The 24,262-nt window shown below is 30.6% G+C and overlaps 1 protein-coding gene across 1 annotated transcript in view; it reads left to right on the plus strand.

Annotated features, from left to right (window-relative positions):
* Positions 1-24,262, plus strand: part of LOC134722782 (uncharacterized) — a 69,315-nt gene that overhangs the window by 41,168 nt on the left and 3,885 nt on the right. Inside the window, exons 54-74 of the mRNA XM_063586410.1 lie at positions 534-820; positions 1,447-1,558; positions 2,422-2,642; positions 3,318-3,432; positions 4,146-4,390; positions 4,987-5,101; positions 5,400-5,572; positions 6,148-6,265; positions 6,618-6,871; positions 7,527-7,647; positions 8,064-8,332; positions 8,846-8,990; positions 10,035-10,276; positions 11,542-11,653; positions 12,657-12,913; positions 13,769-13,921; positions 16,971-17,120; positions 18,036-18,059; positions 19,011-19,119; positions 19,581-19,672; positions 20,284-20,398. Of these exons, the coding sequence (XP_063442480.1) occupies positions 534-820; positions 1,447-1,558; positions 2,422-2,642; positions 3,318-3,432; positions 4,146-4,390; positions 4,987-5,101; positions 5,400-5,572; positions 6,148-6,265; positions 6,618-6,871; positions 7,527-7,647; positions 8,064-8,332; positions 8,846-8,990; positions 10,035-10,276; positions 11,542-11,653; positions 12,657-12,913; positions 13,769-13,921; positions 16,971-17,120; positions 18,036-18,059; positions 19,011-19,119; positions 19,581-19,672; positions 20,284-20,398 (3,429 nt within the window). The remainder of the gene's footprint in view (positions 1-533; positions 821-1,446; positions 1,559-2,421; positions 2,643-3,317; positions 3,433-4,145; positions 4,391-4,986; positions 5,102-5,399; positions 5,573-6,147; positions 6,266-6,617; positions 6,872-7,526; positions 7,648-8,063; positions 8,333-8,845; positions 8,991-10,034; positions 10,277-11,541; positions 11,654-12,656; positions 12,914-13,768; positions 13,922-16,970; positions 17,121-18,035; positions 18,060-19,010; positions 19,120-19,580; positions 19,673-20,283; positions 20,399-24,262) is intronic.

A 24,262-nucleotide genomic window follows, 5' to 3' on the forward strand; every position in this document is an offset into this window, starting at 1 on the left:
GAAAATCAAACTGTATAATGGATTGTTAGTTTGAAAGTTTGTAGAAGACAATTTCTTGATAGTAAAATTGTACTGTTAAGAATATGCTGTGAATTAGTTATTATTGGTTTGATTCCAATTTTCAAGGAAATCATAAGTATTAGTGTTTTTCTCAATTCACAAAAATTGGCACCCACTAAAATAAGGGTTATTCCAGCGAAATATGTAGGGGGTGGTGGTTGGAAGGCACATTGTTTCAATAATACATGGGTGATGGGTATCAGAGTAACTTTTCACACTATAATTCACTATAATTCTCAATTACAATTGTCTGAGTGGTGGGTGCTGTCAAAAACTGCCTTCCAACCCCTCATACATTTTTTTCTGGAATAGCCCTAATTGAATCTACAGTAAACTTTTACTACTTCTTCTATATCAAAAACAAAGACACATGAACAATTATTTGGCCAGAAATTGGACTATAATGATGATTTTTTTGCAGTATCTTAAATATATATTTACTCATTACTAAAATTTTGTGAATCTTGTTTCAGATGCAATAGATACGACTCATTACCACAAGGATGTACTTTGGTGGCTGATCCAAGTGACCCACAATGTTGTAAAGTACCACAGTGTCAATTGATCCCACAAAATGCAACCCCTCAACCTGGAATCTTCACCCCACCAGTACCAGTCTTTGGATCCTTCACTGGTAGTGCTCCTAACCCAACACCACAACCCACTCCCTCTCCCACAATGAGACTACCTAATGGACAGATTGTTGTTATTACTCCTCAACCAGGACTATCAACACAAGCACCACCGACTCCTACACCAGGTATATATATTTCAAAAATTACTTTTTATGGGTTCAGACAATATAATAAATTTGAGATTAGAATAATTTATTTGTTAGTTGAGAATTTTGACTGGATTCATTCATTTTTCAAATGTAATGAAACATAAGAGACCATTCAAATTTAAATTTTTTGTGGTTGTAAAAGATTTTTTTTGGTGCAAATGTTTTCCAATTTTAATTTCATATGTTATCATGCTTGAATCTCATTATTCCTTTTGTTTAATGCAAATTGGTAAAAAAGTAATTTGTGAGCTATTTTCATGCTCATCTTTGAATGGCCATTTTAATTCCTGTTCATTCATTTAAATAATTTAAATTTATGACACTTTGTTTTATTCAGAGCTTCATTCACTGATTGTCTTTCAGTATATTTTACTGAAATTTGTTTCTTCTAGAGTTTTGTATCCTTATTATTATCCCGACTCCCCATTACAAAATATCACACAAGTTCCTGTAAAATTTCAACTTCAAATGAGAAAATATCTAAAGCCACAAAAATCAAGTGATAATTGTATGATCGAGGTCTTAGTAGCCATAAGTGTCTCAAAATTCAAAATACTAAGACGATCTATTTAAAACTATAAATCCTTAATTCTCTATTTTAGGTTGTTTCTACAAGGGTAGATCATTTACACAGGGACAGAAATGGGCTGATGGATGTAAATATATATGTGAATGTGTTAATGATATGATTGGACAGTACAAATGTACTGAAAGGTAAGAATCTTTAATTATAAAGATCTGTGTAAGGGAGATAACTATAAATAGTTTCGTAAGGGAGTAGAATACAATTTTAGGTCTTAATATAAGTATGAAAAAACCAGGAACATATATATTAACGGGACTTGACACTACCTGATTATAGTCCATTTTATTGTCGTGCCATAGTAAATAAAGATCCGATATAGAAACGGACATGTGTTAAAAACATACTCGCTATTATCCTTATAATATCTGAAAGTATCAATAAAAGGTCATTCAAACTATTTTTATAATGATGCTAGTGTATCAAACTTGTATTCTGTCACTTTTAATTTGTTAAAATCACAAGCATTTCATCACAGAATTGTGCAGAATGCAAACAAGGTAATAAAAAATGGTGGCCATTGCCGCAATGATTAACAAATTTCCAAACTATTATGAAGCACTTAACATCAAATAAATCAAACTTATTTTAGTGATTTTATATGACAAAATGTGTCTACAAATTGATAAAACTTGTATTGATTTACGATTAGAGTTTAGTGGTTTATTTGTTGAGCAGTTCTGATAGTTTTTCAGTCAGACGCTACCAAAATCCGTAAATCTCAGAAAGTCTCATGGAGTCCAAGATTTTATTAATTTAAAACTGAAAAGCGTATCAGATTCATTTCCCGTTAAATATACTGTTCCCAGGTAAAATAAAATGTGTTTTTATGTTTTTTATTATTATTTTTTTTTTAGATAAATTGAACAAATATAGTTTTATAAATGCTGAAGTTCCAGTATAAATTTGAGATAGAAAACAGCAATAATAGCACTGTTTCTATGCTTTAAGGTATTAATAAGAAATGCAAGTTTATTTTATGCCTTTATTACAGATGTCAAAACTATCCAAACTTGCCAACTTACTGTACATTGATCCAGAATCCCAAGGACAGCTGTTGTCCAGTGCCTTACTGTGACAAAGTTAACCCAACACCATCTCTACCAGCAACCTATCAACCATATGTTCCAACAACTCATAGCCCATTGTTTGTTAACCCAGGAACCAATCCTCCAATGACAGGCCAACAAACTCCATCTCCATTTGGAAAAGCAGGTAATTTTATTGGTTGAAATTTTCTTTATGCTGTATATTGAAAAAATAATACAGAAAAGATGCTGGATAAATATGGGACTTTTAATAATTTTTTTAATATAAAATAGGAGGGATATTGAAAGGACTGTCATCCAATGCTGTATAGACCAAATTATGTTTCAATATGCAATATGCAAAACACAATCATCCCTACATCACTGCATGCCTAAGATCATCAAGTTTAATTATCTGTATGTGTATATTTTAGGATATTGTGTGTACAATGGAGTGTATGTATGTGTATATTTTAGGATATTGTGTGTACAATGGAGTGTATGTATGTGTATATTTTAGGATATTGTGTGTTCAATGGAGTGTATGTTTGTGTATATTTTAGGATATTGTGTGAACAATGGAGTGTATGTATGTGTATATTTTAGGATATTGTGTGTACAATGGAGTGTATGTATGTGTATATTTTAGGATATTGTGTGAACAATGGAGTGTATGTATGTGTATATTTTAGGATATTGTGTGTACAATGGAGTGTATGTATGTGTATGTTAGGATATTGTGTGTACACTGGAGTGTATGTATGTGTATATTTTAGGATATTGTGTGTACAATGAAGTGTATGTATGTGTATATTTTAGGATATTGTGTGTACAATGAAGTGTATGTATGTGTATATTTTAGGATATTGTGTGTACAATGGAGTGTATTACAGACAAGGACAGACATGGGTAGATGGATGTGACAAACGTTGCCGATGTGATGATGTCACCACAGGTCTCTACAGTTGTACACAGAGGTATGATATTAATGAAAATATCACTTTTTACATGTATATTTTAATTATATTGAAAATTTATTGGAACCTTCAGCTTTCATCAATGCTAAATCATAATTACTTTCAATGTTTGAAATTTTTTTTTTATTTGTATATGATACATATTGTAGTGACAATATTTATTTTTCTATAATTTTATAGCTGATTAATAGTTTCCAATGAATTTGTGTCCTTTTTATGCTGATTTGTAGGTTTTTTCATTGTTGAAACTCAATTAGGATGTCAGATATCATTTTTACTCTCTTTACAACTTTAAAAACACAGACAAATAAGTTTTGTTTGCATTTTTCCCAGTGAGAACAATGAAAAATTTACCCAAATACCAACTAAAAATCATAAGGGAAACAGTTGCAACTTATGTTGAAAATTATTTTGTCCAAATTTTCAAATTCTTTAAAAGTGTGGAAAAATAAACTGTCTCAAATAGGGAAAATAACCTAATTCTCGTAATGCAGTGCTAGAATTTACCGTTTCAGAAATTTCAAACCCATCTTTGTAATCAATTTAACAATGAACACAGAAAGGTGATTGGCTTATATAGCAAAACGAAATAATTAAAATATTTTGCTTTACGAAACATGAAATTAACTGCAATTCTCTGAAATCTCAAATAAAGGAATTGATATAGAATTGTTTAACTGTCACCTTGATTGATGTTTTTTATAATTTGATAGATGTCCAATATTCAACAACATACCTTCAACATGCTCATTGGTTGCCGACAATAATGATCCATGTTGTACTGTACCACAATGTAACATTTTCCCAAGTACTGCAAGATACACCGGATCAGGAACACCACCAACTACTCCCAAACAAATGATTATTGTACCTACTCCAGTAAAGGGAGGTCTAACAGGGGAAGGAACTCTAGCACCAAACAATCCTCTCTATAACCAATTCGCTGGAAATGGAACAGGTACAATTTTCAGGGCTTCGTAGACATCAAATTTGATTTAAACTTGATATTTTAATGGCTTACTTCATCTTTAAGGTTATTTCGAACATTAAAGTTCGGTAAGATACAGTTGAAAATGTCAAATTTTGATAGCTTATTTCATTATACTTATATAATAACAAAGCTGAAGAAAAAAATATTTTAAGTGCAAAATTTCTCTTCACATTGAAAATGTCTGTAACGTACATAGATCCCAGTAGTTTATTTAACATTAAATGACTGATTTTTTTAGCACAGTTTTTACCCTTTACTCTTAATTGATATGATTGAGAAGCAAAAAGACAGCTGCATATGTGTCTGGACTCCATTTGAGAACTTCCATGTATATTCCATGATTCCAATTCTAATTAATATTTTTATGCCCCATTTATTGGAATTATGTTTTCTGGTCTGTGCATCTGTTTGTTCATTTGTCTGTTAGTCCATCCATTTGTACAGCTTCAGGTTAAAGTTTTTGGTCAAGGCAGTTTTTGATTCCGATCAACTTGAAACTTAGTAAACATGTTCCCTATGTTATGATCTTTCTAATTTTAATGCCAAATTGTATGTATCCTCAGGTTATTGTGCCTACAAAAGTAAAATATACAGTCAGGGACAGAGATGGGACGATGGATGCGATTATACATGCCAATGTATTGATGCTCTTAGAGGTCGTTACAAGTGTGATTACAGGTAAGGTGAAAGGTCATATAGCAAGAAAAATTAGATGACTTATATCAAAATATTCATATATATCTTAATTTTTGTAAAATAAAAGACTCTTTTTTTTTTATTACTTTCAAAACCAGGTTCCAGTGGTGTAACCACTTAGCTTTTATCTAATCTTTGAATTAAGGAGTTTACACAGACATCTATCTTTAAAATCTTTCTTTAAAAGTCAAGATTAAAAAAAAAGAATAATAAAAAAAGAATAGTTACTTTAAAGTTGGTAATCAATGACACAATATTCTATGAATATTTATTATTCCAGATGCCCACAATACTACAATCTACCTGCCTACTGCCACTACGAACAAGATCCAAGTGATACATGCTGCAGGAAACCTAAATGTGATCCAAGTCAGACAGTACAACCCAAAACCACACCTTCCATTTACAACAACCTAGGACCAATAATTGCACCAAACAAACCTAAACCATTAGGTAATTATTTTGAAGTATATAGATTTCCCATTGATTTTTATGTATTTAAAAATTGTATAAAGTGATGTAATGGAAGTTTGACCTTTCTAGTATCATGTATTGTAAATTCAGAAAATTATTGCAATTTGTTTTTAAGGCGACTGGTTAATATTTGCTTTAATAAGAACTTGCATTCTAATATTTGATAATTATAAAATTAAGAATGGAAATGGGGAAAGCTGATTTTCCTGAAATAATAATTTACCTCTAACTTGTGTCTAAAGATCACAATTATAAGTGCACATAATAATGTCTGAATTTACAATAATGAAGGTTGACTTTTCCAAGTGGAGTTATTTCTCATCTTAATTCACTTTGGCATTTAAAACTTATTGCTCTTTATAATAATAAACTTATACTATTTAACTCATATGAGGTTTTGTGACTGAGTAATCCAAGTAGAGTGGTCACTAGTGTGTCAACACTGGGATTATGAGTTAAAACCCTGCTCAAGGCAGTTGCAGTCAACCTTGACCTAATCTGTCTTGATTGCCAATTTTCTTGAATATAATGTTGTTGTTTTTTTTTTAATTCAGATATGTGTGTTTACAAAGACAGGACCATACATGCTCAGGGATCAAGCTGGGATGATGGCTGTGACCTTCACTGCACATGTGAAAATGCCACCATGAACATCTACCAATGTCAAGCCAAGTAAACATTTTGATTATTGTTGAATTATTCCTGTGGTTTTTTTTTAAATGTCTGATTTTAAAATTTGACTCCAGGCCAGGACATATGACACCATATTGGTATGTGCAAAAGACTAAATCTAAGAGTCACAGACTTTTCTATTTAACACAAAGATAATATCAATCATATTAGAGAAAGAAGTTCAACAACATGAAAGAATTTAATATCTCTTGATCATTATAATGAAATTAAATAACTTGTGTTGATATCAAGCAATATACAGTGCTTACTTGTGTTATGGTACCTAAAATTAGACTTCAATTATTTTTTTTATCAAGTTTTAAATCTTATTATGATTAAATGCTTTTTTCAGATGTAAACTGTTCCAGCAACTTCCATCTCAATGTACATTGGTCAGAGATCCTGTTAACAGATGTTGTTATATTCCAAGATGTGTTGCTACGGGCACCAACATTCCATTGAACCCATACTATAACACTTACAATGGATCATCTAATGTAACACCACAACCAGGCAAACTGAACATCATTCCAGTGGGACAATACAGTGTTATATCTGGTAACAATTGGCAAAAACCACAAGGATCAGTATTCACTGGAGTAGGAGGTAAATGTAATGTTATATCAGTTTTAATTATCATAGACAACCAGAATCAATTTACACTTGAGAAGGAGGTAAATGTAATGTAATATTCATTTTTAATTATCATAGACACCAAGGATCAATTTACACTGGGAGTAGGAGGTAAATGTAATGTTATATTCAGTTTTAATTACCATAGGCAATCAGGATCAATTTACACTGGGAGTATCAGGAAGTAAATGTAATGTTATATTCAGTCTTAATTATCATAGACACCAAGGATCAATTTACACTGGGAGTAGGAGGTAAATGTAATGTTATATTCATTTTTAATTATCATAGACACCAAGGATCAATTTACACTGAAGTAGGAGGTAAATGTAATGTTATATTCATTTTTAATTATCATAGACACCAAGGATCAATTTACACTGGGAGTAGGAGGAAAATGTAATGTTATATTCAGTTTTAATTACCATAGGCAATCAGGATCAATTTACACTGGGAGTAGGAGGAAAATGTAATGTTATATTCAGTCTTAATTATCATAGACACCAAGGATCAATTTACACTGGGAGTAGGAGGAAAATGTTATTTGTAATATTCAGTTTTTATTATACATTTTTTACAACTTTGGAAGTTTTTTGTTGTAAATTAAATTGATATTTTTTGTTTGTAGGATTTGGAGCATGTGTATATAAGAATGTTGTGTATAAACAAGGACAGTCTTGGGATGATGGATGTGATTATGTGTGTACATGTGCTGATGCATCCAAGGGACAATATAATTGTGTATCAAAGTAAGTATACAGAAAATATCCTCTAATCATGTGCCTGTGTGACACTACATGCATTCAATTATAATTAAATATTCAAAATTCAAAATGTGCAAGTATTCTTAAGTACTAGATGAATTTCGTATTGTGATGAAATGTATACAAACGATACTTAACCCCTATCGGGAAGGATTGAGTCTGATATTTCTAAGGATGCCTCTGGGTTTGGGAATTTGGCTACATTGAAGACCTATTGGTGACCTTCTGCTGTTGTCGTCTCTATGGTCAGGTTGTTGTCTCTTTGACACATTCCCCATTTCCATTCTCAATTTTATAATTCATTGCTGCCAATTGGCCAAATAATATAGAAAATAAGAAAATAATTGTAAAAGAAACTTCCAAGATGGTTGACCTCATTTGATGTTTATTTTTGTTCACAGATGTCCACAACTTCCTAATCCACTACCAAGCTATTGTCAGAAAATATCCATACCTGGTCAGTGCTGTGCCAATGTAAAATGTGACATTCCTGGGGTATCATATCAACCACCAAGTGAAATCCTAGCTACTGCAGCACCAACCAATTCATTTGGATTGATCACTAATAGACCAGGCATCATTATGGTTGGAACCCCAAAACCAACACAAACACCTGATTTACCAGGAAATGGCTTCCCTATCCTTCAACAACAATTCTCTCAAGTTAGAGGTTAGTACATTGGAGAAGAAGGTAAATGTAACGTTATATGTTGGTCCTGCACTATTTTCAACAAAACCAAACCATTTATGATTATTGTAATTTTGTTCAATATTTACCATTTTCTATTTGATTAAAAAAGTCTGCAGAAAGTTTGTCTTGATGTCAAATTATAATTATGTATATTATATTATCAGGTCAATGTATATTCCACCAGTCTTCATCCCAGATAATAATTATGTATACTGTAAATTCAGAAATTATTGCGAGGTTTTTATTATTGTGAATAATGCGACTGAGTTGTAAACGCAATAATTAAAACTCGCATTTTGTAATATTTTAACTGAATTAAGCATGACTTTTTTCAAAATCGTAAAAATTAAAATCGCATTCAAGTGTAAAATGACAAAATCGCAATAATAAATGCACGCAATAATTTCTGAATTTACAGTATTATATTATCAGGTCAATGTATATTCCACCAGTCTTCATCCCAGATGATAATTATGTATATTATATTATCAGGTCAATGTATTTTCCACCAGAAAGCAGCCGATGGTAAAGCAGAGAAATACTTGGTGTATAACCAAGGGGAAACCTGGAAAGATGGATGTGAATTCAGTTGTCAGTGTATGGATGGAAAGACTGGATACTACTACTGTGATCCTTTGTAAGTGTTTACATTTGCCCTCATTATTGGCAATTTTGCTTGTACTGTAAACCAACTTTTTTTACATGTTTAGTCTTTAATACTCGCAGGCTTTGAGACCACTTATTTTGGCAGTTCTCTAATTTAATTGTTTAATATAACAGAAGATCAAAGTAAGACATATTTTAAAATAATTTGTGTGTTATTTTTCTTCTCACGAAACTAATTACATGAGAAAATTAGTTTGTTAATACTATTGATTCATTTATTTTTGTGGCTACCAATTTCTATGGATTGCAGAAAACTTGCCTTTTTGTGTATATGTAATTTTTCGTAGTTTTGCCAAAGTCTGTATACAATCTGAAGGAAAATTTGTATTTCATTGAACATTTGAATAGCGGTTCACCTGTTTCCACACAACCATGACAATTGGTATTAAACAAATAATAATGAATCCACAGTTACAGTATTTAATACAGATATCAATGACAAATGGAAATTAGATATACTTGGACATCAAACAGATTCATTAAATAAGATATGATGCAATTTATACCTTTGATATGTTGGTGAACAAAAATCATGAAAAATTTGAATTTTATTATCAGAATTAGACCTCATAATTTTTATTGAAACATTAAATACTTTATAGCCTATGGTTGTCTTTTATTCTAACAAGATATATTTTAATATTTTCTGACCTTTTTATATAACTTGACTTTTTGAAGAATGATACATTGTTATTAAATTAGAAATAAGTAATAACATGATAAATCCTTGAATGGTTGAATTTTCTGAAGAATATTTTTACCCCAAAAACAAAGATATCACTTTGAGAAGCCTTAGGTATAAAAAAAAGAGTTGAAGGTGGGAAATTTGTTAGCTGGTTCAAATGGTACACAGTCTGATTTAAACATGTTAAAAGTGCTTTTTAAAAATTACAAGAAAATCTTTAGGGTAGGCACTTAGTTAAAATTAGGAAAAGCAGAAATACAGGTATTTTTGTTTAGGCCTTTAATATTCACTGTTTTTTAACAATTAATTTCTCAAATGAACATATTACAGATGCCCTGTATATAACAACTTACCATCAAACAAATGTTACCTATCAAGAGTTGATGGACAATGTTGTAACCAGCCTAGATGTCAATTGGACAATGGTAAGGTAGTCAACCCACTGCAAACACAGACCAAATATACCATCATCGGAACACTGCCAAATGGTTACACTGGATTTGGTCCAAACTACAACTTCTCTAGTACATTAGTGGGTGGTAACTATCAAAGTCAAAGTGGTGGAAGAAATGGTAAGATTTCATAATAAGAATTGAAAAAACATTTATCAATCTAAGATTTCATAATAAGAATTGAAAAAACATTTATCAATCTAAGATTTCATAATAAGAATTGAAAAAACATTTATCAAAGAACTTGTTTTTTTCAGCAAATTCACCCATAGAATATTTAAAATGGGCAGAATGTCTTTAGTTAGGAAATTCACCTGTGGAAATTTTTCATTCAGCAGATCGTGTTTGCTTAGTAATTTAACCCATTGTGATACAATTGTACAAAAGTAAGATCAAACATTGCTTATAGTGACAACACATCTTCATAGCTATCCAATGACCAGTATTTCTTAGCTCGCCCATCATTTTTTCAATACCTTCCGGCTTTTCAAATAACCCCAGGAATTCATCAAATGACATTGTTTTCACCAGTATTTGAGTTCCATGAGACTTTTACTGTCTTCATTGATAAAATTAAGGATTCATACAAACTAACTTTTATTAAAATGTAATTAGATAAAAAAAAATATCATGTTATCGTGTTTTTAAAGAATTCCCCATTAGCCTCTTTCTTAAGCAATGATAGAATATGGGGTCAAAAATTCAAATGAACAAAATTCTGAAAAAGACATTAAGAGCTGTACATATGGCATACACTCTTCTACTCTTGAAGACTGTAATATAACTCTAGATGTATATTGTGGATTAGTTATTATTTGTGGGATACTTTATGTCATGAATTATATAGGTATAGGGGATACAAATTTCCCATAAGCTTTATGTCATGAATTTAATGGGTATTTTCCAATTTCCATTCTCAATTTTATAGGGGATACAAAAATCCCATAAGCTTTATGTTAAATTTATCAAATAGGTATATTCCTCATTTCCATTCTCATTTCCATTCTCAATTTTATAGGGGATACAAATTTCCCATAAGCTTTATGTCATGAATTTAATGGGTATTTCCCTATTTCCATTCTCAATTTTATAGGAGATACAAATTTCCCATAAGCTTTATGTCATGAATTTGATGGGTATTTCCCTATTTCCATTCTCAATTTTATAGGGGATACAAATTTCCCATAGGCAGATACAGATGTTGTTTAAATACAAAAAATCAAATATCCACGAAAATTTTCCCTGATCCTGAAAAATGTGATAGTAACACACAAAAATACAATGATTCCACAGTATGTTTGTTTATATATTTATCTTTAATTCAATTAAATATTCAGAACTGTAAATCATGTATCTAATAAGAAATTAAATCATTTTGTTTTTAGTTTGTATATACAAAGGAAAGATTTACAAGCAAGGCCAACAATGGAGTGACGGATGTGACTTCGACTGTAGATGTGACGATGCTAGTAGGGGAGCCTTCAGTTGTACTCCAAGGTAACAAATCATGTTTACTTGTTTCCATGACAATAAAACAAATCATGTTTACTTGTTTCCATGACAATAAAACAAATCATGTTTACTTGTTTCCATGACAATGAAACAAATATTTTTAAGGATCAAAATAATGTATGACTCTTGCATGAATAAGATTCAGTGTTCTGTTGAATACAAATTTTAACTTATTTATCTAAGCATGCTCATTTAAATTTTATCTCTAATGCGAACTTCAAATATCATGAATATAGATATAAGAAGATGTGGTATGAGTGCTAATGAGACAACTCTCCATTAAAGTCACAATTTGTAAAAGTAAACCATTATAGGTCAAAGTACAGTCTTCATCACAGAGCCTTGGCTCACACCAAACAGCAAGCTATAAAGGTACTAAAAAATTACTAGTGTTAAACCATTCAGACAAATATAGTAGATTACAATTTGATAATTATTTCCTCTTGATTAATTGTGAAATAACTCATCTGCTAAGGTTGATGTTTGTTTCTATGAGGAGATTGTTGTTGAGCAGAAAAACTAATGACAAAAGACTGAAAATGGCTTTTTGTCCCAAAATTAAGCTTTGATTTTCAACTTGTAACATAGAATATAAAATAGACCACCACTAGGTTCTTAAATGGACCTATTTGAAATACCTTACTGCTAAGTAAAATCAATTTCTTCATCAGAATACATTATAGAATCAAGCCAATATATTTGGTGGTGCTGCGTTAACACCATAATTTAATGTTTCCTTGTTCATATCTATTAGTTTCAATAAACTGAGGTTACAAAACATATAATCCATAATCTATTTATCATAACTGTGTAAATTGATTATGGATGAGAAGAAGTTATTTTGTATTTCTAGTTAAATCAAAACTATTTTGGGATAAAATTTGTAACATGACCACATTTAAAAATGAAATCAAATCCTAAGACCAAATTCAACCTTTTTTTGATTGATGGTAATACTGGTCTATGATTTTTACTGATTATTTTACAGATGTCCAACCTATACATCACTGCCATCCTTCTGTGAACTTAAAAAATCTGACCGTGACTGTTGTGCCAGACCAGTTTGTCACAAGCCACCAGTCACATTAATCCCACCAACAACAACGACTGCATTACCAACACGTCCCTCATGTTCTTGGTGTAATGATGCACTAGACAACTGTAAATCTTACGGAAAATCTGCCTGTGAAGGCGCATATAAACCATGGGCTAAACGTAATTGCAATCATTACTGCAACTTCTGTGGTAAGTCTTAATAAGATAATTTTTGCAGAACTTTCCTTAATGTCTGTTGTGAGTCTAATGTAACCACTAGTCTATGTCTATGTTGGAGAAACAGAAAGATCGCTCAACAACAGAATAAAAGAGCATCTTGCAGACATCAGACATGATAGAGATACAGCTGTGGTGTAACATTTTAACCAAGAGGATCATTGTAAAGAGGACATCACAGTTCAGGTTCTGCAACAAATTTACGATAAATCCGCAAATTACAGGAGATATTTTGAGGCACAATGGATTCAAAAACTAAATACAATTAGACCATTTTAAAAGGAATGACTTTACTTGATCAAAGTTTATATAATTTAACTTTCATTCATACAAAAGTATTATGACGTCATGTTATTGTGACGTTAAAGTTTTGTGATGTCATGACGTTTCCAAGGACAATTATCTATAACATCTTTTCAATGATTGAAAAGGAAATACAAATATAATGTCAGCCATGTAGTTGAAAGGAAAAATTAAGAACTGAAGAAAAATTGGTTTATTTATACAATTATATAAAGTATGTTCCCTATTGGAATTTTGAAAACAAGGTAAGTCTAATGACCAAAGAGTATATATGTGTAACAAGGTTACAATAGCCTTTCGTTCCATACTGATACCTTCAAGTGAGGAAACTTTGGCTATACATCTTACTTAGATTTTAACTGCTTATCAGAGCTATTATGATATTCCATATTGGGTTTTTTATGAACTTCAGTCTTAAGTTCAATAACAGTTTTAAAAAGCATAACCCCAAAAATTATCCACCTTTAAAATTGATTATATTACTTATTTGCCTGATGTTGAGCTGTAACCTTTTTGTTTTTCCAGATTGTAGTGCTGCTCCAACTACAACAGTAGATCCTTTTACTGATCCTACATGTGTTGACAAGTTAGATAACTGTGCCGACTTTGGAGACGATGCCTGCACTGGAATATTTCATTCATGGGCTCTTGATAATTGTCCGAGACAATGTGGATTATGTGAGTAAAAACTACTATGTGGTATGGGCTTTGCTCATTGTTGAAGGCCGTATGGTAACCTTTAGTTTTTAATTTCTGTGTCATTTGGTCTCTTGTGGAGAGTTGTTTCATTGGCAATCATACCACATCTTATTTTTTTTTTTATCTCATTAGGCAATCCTTTAAAGACAAATCCCTCTATTGTTTATGCGCATATACAAGAGCGACAGTACTATGCCGTCAGCAGTTTATGAGGTCGCGGTTTCCACGAACTGGAAACGTTAATGAGAGTTATTCCTCTTTGAGCTGACGGAGCCCGAGAGTAATAATAGTTTTTATAGTTAATTTGCCAAGATAAATGACATGTTCCAGAATTGGATTAAAAATTTGAATGAAAAGAGAGTCAAGTATACAGCAATCTAACAACAAGAAACCAATCAGAATCTGGATACTCGACAGCAAGATGAGCCAATCGAATTATCATACTATACTAAATTGCTTAATTTTCTACATGTATGGACTTAAGAGTCAATCTCTGTCGTAGGTTCTTAATTGTATAGATATTTTTACAAATCATTAAGGTGGTACCCAACACTTGCACTAAAATTAATTTGGCTCGTTTAATTTTCATAAAATTTTGTCAAAGTACTTACTTTGACCCTTTAACAAAAATATGAAAATTTCAAAAATTTTGCACCAATTGTTTTGTCAGAAAAATTACACTGGTTATATAGCAGTTTCACAAACAACAATTTTGATCATTGAGAAGCTTAATATTCCTTTTACAACACAACGTAACTAAAACGTTTAGCTGACTTTACAGAGTTATCTCCCTGTAGTGTTAGGTACCACCTTGAAGAAAGTACGAAAATCATCAATCATTCATATCATGTCATAAAAATTTAATGTATCTTTAGCAATGTACAAGGTGTGCAATTGTTTTTATTAAAAAAAAAACCAACATAAACGTGTATGTGTTTATTAGTTGTCGGAAAGAAGAATCAAAGAGGAATGCATATGGAAAAAAAATCAATTGTTAGTCACAGCAGTTGTTGTTATTTTTTATCCGGAGGAAATTATTTCCTTGGGAAATTTTTTCCTTTGCCGTGAAATTATATCTGGGTAGTTAAATATTGAATAGTTATTAAAAAAAAACTTAATCATTACAAATACTATGATAAAACAATAGTATATTTGAATTTAAAACTAAATTGGATAATAAAATGTGCATTTAAAGGGAAAATATTTCACATATGTCATTGAAAATAATATCCTGAAATATTCAAGTAAAAATCATTATTTTGAAAAAGATAATTATAATGTATATATATATCTTTATTCTCAATAAACCATCATTTTGGCAAGGTATAGAGAAATATACAATATTATGTACAATATTTACAATATATACAATATTCAATAAATACAATTTGTAAAAGACATGTTACAAAAATAATTAATAGGGTGGGGTCACACTAGATAAAGCCAGGAGTTCACACAGATTTATTGATAATTTTGATAAATTTGCAGAGTTTGAAACATATGAAAGTAAAACAGAAGTTATTCTAAAGATCTTAATTGTGAAATATTATCATGATTAATTTAATATACATAAAATAAGGTAAGTGAAATTCAGGTAAAAGTGAGTTGTTTTCAGATCTCAGTACAAATATAAATTAAAACGTAGAGGTAGAAATATAGTTGCATTACTACTGTTAACAGTAATGGAAGAATTTGATTATCATGATTATGATAATATTTTTAGCTATATAAATAGTCTGGATAGAAGGATTTGTCTTTAAAAGTTCTGTGATTGATGTTGCATTGTATTGTTGGGTAGGTAGATACGGATTTTTTTGTACAGTTTCACATCAATTGGATACCACCAAGAACAGACTAAACAGTAAAAGTAATATTTATAAAGACAAATAAAGGAATACTGTCTGACTTTTACATCCTTTTTAACTGATACTTGAAATTTTTCAATGTTAAAAAAAATTAATTTGTTTAAATATTTTCTTCACAAATTTCTCCAAATCTACATAAAAACAGTTCTTAACAATAAGTCATCAGCTTGACACATGATTTAATTATGTAAGCGCTTTTAAATGTCTTTGACACCCACTTCTTCTTTGCAAACGCCTCAAGTTATAAGTAGGTAATGCAACACATGCAACTGATTTTATTCTGATTAAGAGTTATTTCTCGCAATTTGATTGGCTGATATTGTCCTAATTAATTTCAGTACAATTTTTTATTACGTCAATACAAATTACCACCCTTATTTATTATGTCAATTGGGATTATCTCCCTTATACCATTGACCTAATAATTTAATTTATTATTTTTAAAATGAGTTGCTTTATAGTCCTTATATTTCTAATTTTTCACAGTTTTAGATTAAATATCTAATATATATTTGGTTGATATTGTCCTTATTTTTAATTTGAATATAATAATATGTAATATAACAAAATCAGGATAAATTCGTTTCACAGTGTTCAATTGTCCTAATACTGAATTTATCGGGTCAATAAAATTCATATCGGGTTTGGCTTTGCCTCACCTGATATGAATTTTATTGACCCGATAAATTCTTGTATTAGGACAATTGCACACTGTGTAACTAATATTATTTTATAGCAATATAATATTTCACACAGAAAGTAACCAAAATTTAGCGTGCAATAAATTCTAATATTGCACTAGTGCAATAAATCGTCAAAATTCATGACGTCATCAACGACAAAATCTTAAGTTTTTACTTTCAAATATTATATTGCTATACAATAAAAGGGTTATTGCATGAATATTGGGGAATATTGTCCCTCGTAGAACATATATTGCACTCGCAAGCTCGTGCAATATAAAATTCTACTCGGGACAATATTCCCCAATATTCATGCAATAACCCTATATTATTGTCTTGAATCACACCAAACAGAACTGCATTTTGCTATTGGAAATTTATATTGTTTCTTCATTTTATACATACGTTATCATTTCATGCATTTCAAAATAATTAACATTTGTTTTTCATGAGTCTGATTGTAGACAACTATTCTTACAGGTTATGAACTACATTCAACTGTAAGTTCAAATAGATGTGAGGACAAACAAGCTGCAATTTGTAGCTCCCAGAAAGATGTTATATGTACAAATGAAGCATACAAAATTTGGGCTGAAGACAATTGTCAAAAGACATGTGACCGTTGTCCAGGTAATCATTTTTATATACTTTCTGTCAATCCATTATTTTGTTATTCCATTATTCCATCATTTGATCATTCTGCAACAAACCATTATACTCAATTCTTGTCTAATCATCTCCAGATATATATATTGGCTGATTGCTTGTATGTGAGTTTACCATGTTGAATTACAGATCAAGTTTAAGTTTCTTATTCTGCTGTGTTAATTTTTTGCTGAAATTACCGACTTTGGATTTTGATAAATTATTGAAATTCACATTTATACAGACTTTTATTCTTAACTCAGACAGTGACTGATTCAGTGTATATGAATTAACCATGAAGTGTTACAGATAGAGTTTGAATTTTGTTCTGCTGCTGATTTGAGCCTAAATTACCACTTTGGACTTTGAAAATTGTTAAAAAAACACAGTTTAAACACAGCCTTTTTTTTTCTTTACACCTTCATATTTTGCACTGATTATTTATATGTGAGTCTATCATGACAAGTTACAGATCAATGCTTCGTTCCGCTATGCTGATTTTCCTTTTGTTTCAACACTGCCTGCTTTATCTGCAGTACGTCCGCTTCCTGTTTGCTGATATTTTGAAATTTAACTACTCATTGATTATGGATAATTTTCATCAAACTATAATTGATCTTGAAAGCAGGAAACCATCCATGTATGCATGTGTCTCTATGTGTTGTTGGAATGGCAGATTATTTCACTTTTTGAGAAATTCGTGTCTTGCTGAAGATATTTCCAAGTATGCATTCTTTTCAAAGGAAGTGGATGAAGAATTATGCAAATTACAATATATGAATCAATAATCCTTTCTTAACATTTAGTATAAATATGATTAACTGATAAGCATATATAGAGATTTTACTTTTAGGTAATTTAATTTAGTATCAAATTATCTATCTGTGTTTATACTTGCAGGACAAGTAAGAACAACACCAACACGTAAGTTAACTTTCAATAGTAATTTTAAAATCAGTTTTATAATTTTACTATACACCATCAACTTTCATTTACTTAAGATTAAAAAACCTATATACTTCCATTTTGATTTCTTTACTTACCTGAGTCCTTAACTTCAACTTTATGTAATGAGTCTTTTACTTAACATTAAATGATGAATCTTTTTCTTAACATTAAATGATGAATCTTTTACTCAACATTAAATGATGAATCTTTTACTTAACATTAAATGATGAATCTTTTACTTAACATTAAATGATGAATCTTTTATTTAACATTAAATGATGACTCTTTTACCTAACATGTAAATCAGTAGCAGATCCAGGGAGAGGGTTTCGGGGATTGGAACCCCCTTTTTTGGACAATCAATGCATTTGTATGGGGACATATAGTTGGAACCCTCCTTTTGTTCCAGGTTGAGAACCACCCCTTTTTAAAATGGCTGGATCTGCCCTTGTAAATCATGAGTCTTTAATATAACAATTACATATAAATCATGTGTCTTTTAGATTACATATAAATCATGTGTCTTTTAGATTACATATAAATCATGTGTCTTTTAGATTACATATAAATCATGTGTCTTTTAGATTACATATAAATCATGTGTCTTTTAGGTTACATATAAGTCATGTGTCTTTTAGATTACATATAAATCATGTGTCTTTTAGATTACATATAAATCATGTGTCTTTTAGATTACATATAAATTATGTGTCTTTTAGGTTACATATAAGTCATGTGTCTTTTAGATAACAATTACATATAAACCATGTGTCTTTCTTTTAGATAACAATTACATATAAATCAAGTCAAAATCAATAGTATCAAACATTAGGAAAAATTAATAGTTTGTCTTTAATATTATTCCTGAAAATTACGAAAATTTGAAGTACTTTTGACAATTAACTATATCTTATGATTGTATTGCAGCTAAAGGTTGTACATTTAATGGAGTTTCTTACCAACATAGTGCTCAGTGGAAGGATGGCTGTGACAAGAACTGTACCTGTGACAATGGTCTCTACAAATGTGTAGATGTGTAAGTAAATGTTTTGCATTAAAGTAATTTTGAAATGAAGGTAGGTATGACTGCAATAATAATCAAACTAAGGTACACCAGTTTCCTATTCATTTGCCAAAGGTAAAGATTTTACATTTGGAGATGTGTAATTTCATGTGGTTTATGTGACACATTTGCAAATTTTGTGAACCTTGTATATAGTAAAAGAAATTCTATGCATCTTTATTTTATCCAGTTTGTTCAGAAATTTATGAGCCATTCACATTTAAAGAATATCAAAACATGAATTGCAAACCTAAATGCAGAATAATATTGCTAATTCTACTGCTTCCATATGCACTTAATTTTGAATTTGACAAATTGTATCTTGTAAATGGAACCAAACAGTATGTAACCATAGAACCACTCACAAAAAAAATTAAAAAATATCTAAGAAGGAATTTCAAATACAAAATTATTGAATCTACTTTTGATTGCAGATGTCCAAAATATAAAAATCTTCCAGCAAACTGGCAGCTAGTGAAATCTCCTGGAGAGTGCTGTCCTCATGTTGTCATTGGAGTTGGTGAACGTGAGTTTTCTTTTAACAATATATTTATAAATTGATTGATTGTTACTGTTTCACCCTACTTGACCACACTCTTGGCTAAATGATGGTGGCTAGTTTTTACTGGTGGTAAAAGCTTGAAGGCTAGGAGAGAATTACTTACCTTTAAAGGAAAATTGAAAATCCTTGTCAATTAATTTTGGCGTCTCAAGCCTTGGAAGAATTTGAAGAAGTCAGATGGAGTATAAAGTAAAATCACAAAAGTACTGAACTCCGAGGAAAATTCACAACGAAAAGTCCATAATCAAATGGTAAAATCAAAAGATAAAACACATCAAATATCTGTTCTCTATAATTTAAGCAGATACATATAAATTATCATTAAGAGCATGAAATTTTACAAAAATTCAGAAAAATGAACAGCAGTTGTTAATGTTTAAATGATAAATTACATTTCAGAATATTTACTGGCTGATTCATGTTTTTTTTAATATTTTAGACATCTATAAATGTCATCATTCAAGTTAAAAATGGTCTAAAATTGTTGTCTCTAAAGTATATAGTGTACTTGCACAATATGATATTGGTAAAAATAATCTATTACATTGCAATTTTAAAAAAATCATTACTTTCAGCTGTATGTAATTATGGTGGAAAGGAATATAGGCAGGATGAAACCTGGTCTGATGGTTGTCAGTTTAGCTGTGTCTGTAATGATGCCAAGGCTGGTCAATACCAATGTAAAGAAAAGTAAGTAATGTTTGCTAAGAAAAAGGAGTAAATTTGATATGGCCCATGGCCCCTATTTTTATGCCCAATTTATGGGCATTATGTTTTCTGGTCCGTTTATCTGTTCTTCTGCTTCAGGTTAAAGTTTTTTGTCAAGGTAGTTATGGTGGAGTTGAAGTACAGTCAACATGAAACTTAGTAAACATGTTCCCTATAATATGATATTTCTAATTTTAATGCCAAATAAAAGTTTTGACCTTAATTTAACAACCCATTGAACATAGCAAATGATACTGTGATTCAACCTTCGCATACTTTGCACACATTCTTGTTAGCATAAAATTCAAATTAGGATTAATGGCCAAAATCACTGTGAATCATATTTATTGCAAACTCAGTTATACCTTTCCATAGATTGACCTGATAGTTACCTGTCCATTTAAACTTTTGGCAGTTCTATTGTCTCATCTAACAAATACAACAGGTATTGTTCTCTGTGTGGTTTTTTTCACTGAGATATTTAAATATCTTCTAAGAGAAATCTATCACTCATTGATTAATCTATCTGAGTAAAAAGTTTATCTGCTAAATAGATGGAAATAACAGGTCTACCATTATAAATAAATGCAGGTGAATCTATGGAAAGGTATAATTGGGAAAATAGACTTTATGTGAAAAGTTACATATTGTCATGTATTGTCTTCTTTTTTGAGATTTCAAATGTTCAAATCCAGCTAAGGACCCAGGGAAGGCACTTTGAAAACTCGATGCCCATCTATAGAGGCAATTTTATAATGTCACCTACATTATCAAAAAACTTTAAAATACCTCTATGATTAGCCATGTGTTATACATTGATGGTCACTTGCTCTTACTTTTTCTGAAACAGGTACCTATTGTCCTTGAAAAGCTAAAAGATTAAATCCTGGCTGATAACTTAGCAATGCACAAAAAAATCGGCAATAACAAAAAGAGTTTGTGCTACAAATATGTTCATTGAAAATAAAAATGCATTCATATTATATCCAGTATTTTTAACCATCTTGGCAAGTAATTTCTGATAATTTTATATCTAACAAAACAGTAATTTCTTTAAATTTAAGATTATTATAGCAGTTATTCAAAAAAGAAGGGTTTCTTGTCTGAATAAAATTAAGTGAAGTAACATGGTAACTGAAACTGTTCCTTAGTATGTAAGACAGTTTGGTTTTATTTATTTTTTATTTAAGAGGGGGGGGGGGCTGTTTTTTCTAGGCAATCGGCTGCCTCCAGCAATAAAAACTTTCCACTACAAAATAGCACAATAGTGCTGCAAGTGGCATAAACACCAATCAGTTTATCAATCAATCTATATTTAAGTTTAAGTTGATAAGAGCTTTTTTACATTGGTGACATGCTAGTGCAAATTTCTAACAAAAATTAAAACTTATCTATTTCCTTTTATCAAAGAAAAAGATGGGAACTATTTAACTTATGAGTAAATAAACTGAAATCAAATACAAAAGTATAATTTCTAATTTCTTAATTCCTAAGGAATTTGTAAAGAAATATTTTATTCAGATCTTATGTGTAAACATTATAAAGTCCTTAGTCCTTAAGGAAATGGTCGCGACAGTATATCAAGCAATGAATCGCGTGATTTTAAGATGCCACCATACATGGAAATTTATTAAAAGGTTTGTAAAAAAACAAATTTCATACGGCTTGAATTTTTTGCTTTTTTATTTTGGCAACAAATATATGCTTACTTTTGGCTTTTTAATCCTTGCTTCAAAATTATAAAAAGATTTTGTTTTATGTTAATGCAGCATTTATTATTAAGCTTTTAATTTATAAGTTAATGCTGTCCTGGCTTTCGTTGTCTTGAATTTATACATTGCTTGATATTTTGTGTTTCTATCTCTTTGAGTAGTGATTGATATATTATGTATATTGGGGCACATTGTCCTCTCTTAATTTTTTTGGCTTTGAGTGTGCCTTTTAAATGTAATGCTTTTTTTTAACAACTTTTTGTCAAGCTTGCATCAATTTTCCTACTAATAAATCGGCTTATTAATATGGGGTTGGTTTTTTGGCATTAAACAATAGATACAGGTTATAAATCAACTGTGGAACCATTATTGAATTGTAGGGAACTTGGACAGAAGCTTTTTGCGATCAAAAGACATATTTCCTGTTTCCATTCTCAATTTTTGTTATTAATTATGTCAGTTCAGAAACACTGACTACTTAGCTGATTATAATCTTGAAGAAATGTCCATTAGAAGTGGGAACAATCCAATGCTATAAAAAAAATTGATGACACTAAGTAGGTTGTGTGTGTCTGAAACACTTCTCTAGAATCATCTTCATCAAAAATGCTAAACCCAAGTCTGTTTTAGTACCAAAACTAGTGAAGAGACCTAAAAGTTATTGCAAAATCCATCTAGGTTGAATTTGCCTGGAGAAGTTGTAAAAAGAAGTTTCCTGATATTTTTTAAAAGCATTTGCTTTTATTGTAATGTATTGACATTTTGTTTATTATCAATTCAAATCTTTATTTCCAATATTCATATAGTATGTGACATGACATACCAAAATGCAAAAATAAACAATAACAGCAAGATCCTTAATATACATGATAGAAGTAAAATTGAGAATGGAAATGGGGAATGTGTCAAAGAGAAAACAACCCGACCAAATAAAAAAACAACAGCAGAAGGTCACAAACAGGTCTTCAATGTAGCCAGAAATTCCCACACCAGGAGGCGTCCTTCAGCTGGCCCATATACAAATATTTACTAGTTCAGTGATAATGAATGCCACACTTATTTCCAAATTGTACACAAGAAACTAAAATTAAAATAATACAAGACTATCAAAGGCCAGAGGCTCCTGACTTGGGACAGGCGCAAAAATGCGGCGGGGTTAAACATGGTTGTGAGATCTCAACCCTCCCCCTACACCTCTAACCAATGTAGAAAAGTAAACAAATAACAATACACACATTGAAATTCAGTTCAAGAGAAGTCCGAGTCTGATGTCAGAAGATGTAACCAAAGAAAATAAACAAAATGACAATAATACATAAATTACAACAGACTACTAGCAGTTAACTGACATGCCAACTCCAGACTTCGATTTAACTGACTGAAAGATTATGATTTCATCATATGACCATCAGGCACAATCCTTCCCGTTAGGGGTTTAGTATCATACCATCATAACATATATGAGAAGAACATAACCCGTGTCTTAAGAGTCCCCTGTCAAAACAGAGTACACACATATCATTCTATAGTTCTTTCAAGATCCAGTAAAAGAAGGTGTTTGCTTGACTTTTAAGTAAATTTTATGAAGCATTAGAAAATTTGCTTTGCTAAAGGCTACATTACACGGGCTCCATTTTCAAAAGGAATGATTCATAAAAAATCAGCACCCTTGCCTTAACTTGATCAGTCTTATTACCAGTTTAAAGCAGACCATATAAAAGCAACATCAGTTTACCACTGTTAACTAGTCATAAATCGATTAAGCTTAAACAAATCTAGGTTTACACTGTTAATTTTTTGCTAAATTTTTTTTCTGTTTGAATGAATAATACAGGCCTCACTTGTTTAAATATCAAAATACCTTTTGTTAATTTAATTGGAGTATCCTATTTGTTCACCTTATTGTGTTTGTGGATTGGCAACAAGTATATATAGTGTTTCTTTCCACCTGGTATTAAGATATATCATAACTTGACTGATTTACAAAGCCCAGTATTTTTTATGGAAACAGTTTAAAAGAAACAATTTAGATTTTGACACTTTCTGTAAGATGTAGGGCAAATGCTTTTCCCAGCACATCACGCTTTTGATTTAGTAAATGTGTACAATTTTAAGAAATGTTTGTGGAAATCAT

Source organism: Mytilus trossulus, chromosome 6 (genome assembly GCF_036588685.1).
Source record: "Mytilus trossulus isolate FHL-02 chromosome 6, PNRI_Mtr1.1.1.hap1, whole genome shotgun sequence".
Taxonomy (NCBI): Eukaryota; Metazoa; Mollusca; class Bivalvia; order Mytilida; family Mytilidae; genus Mytilus; species Mytilus trossulus.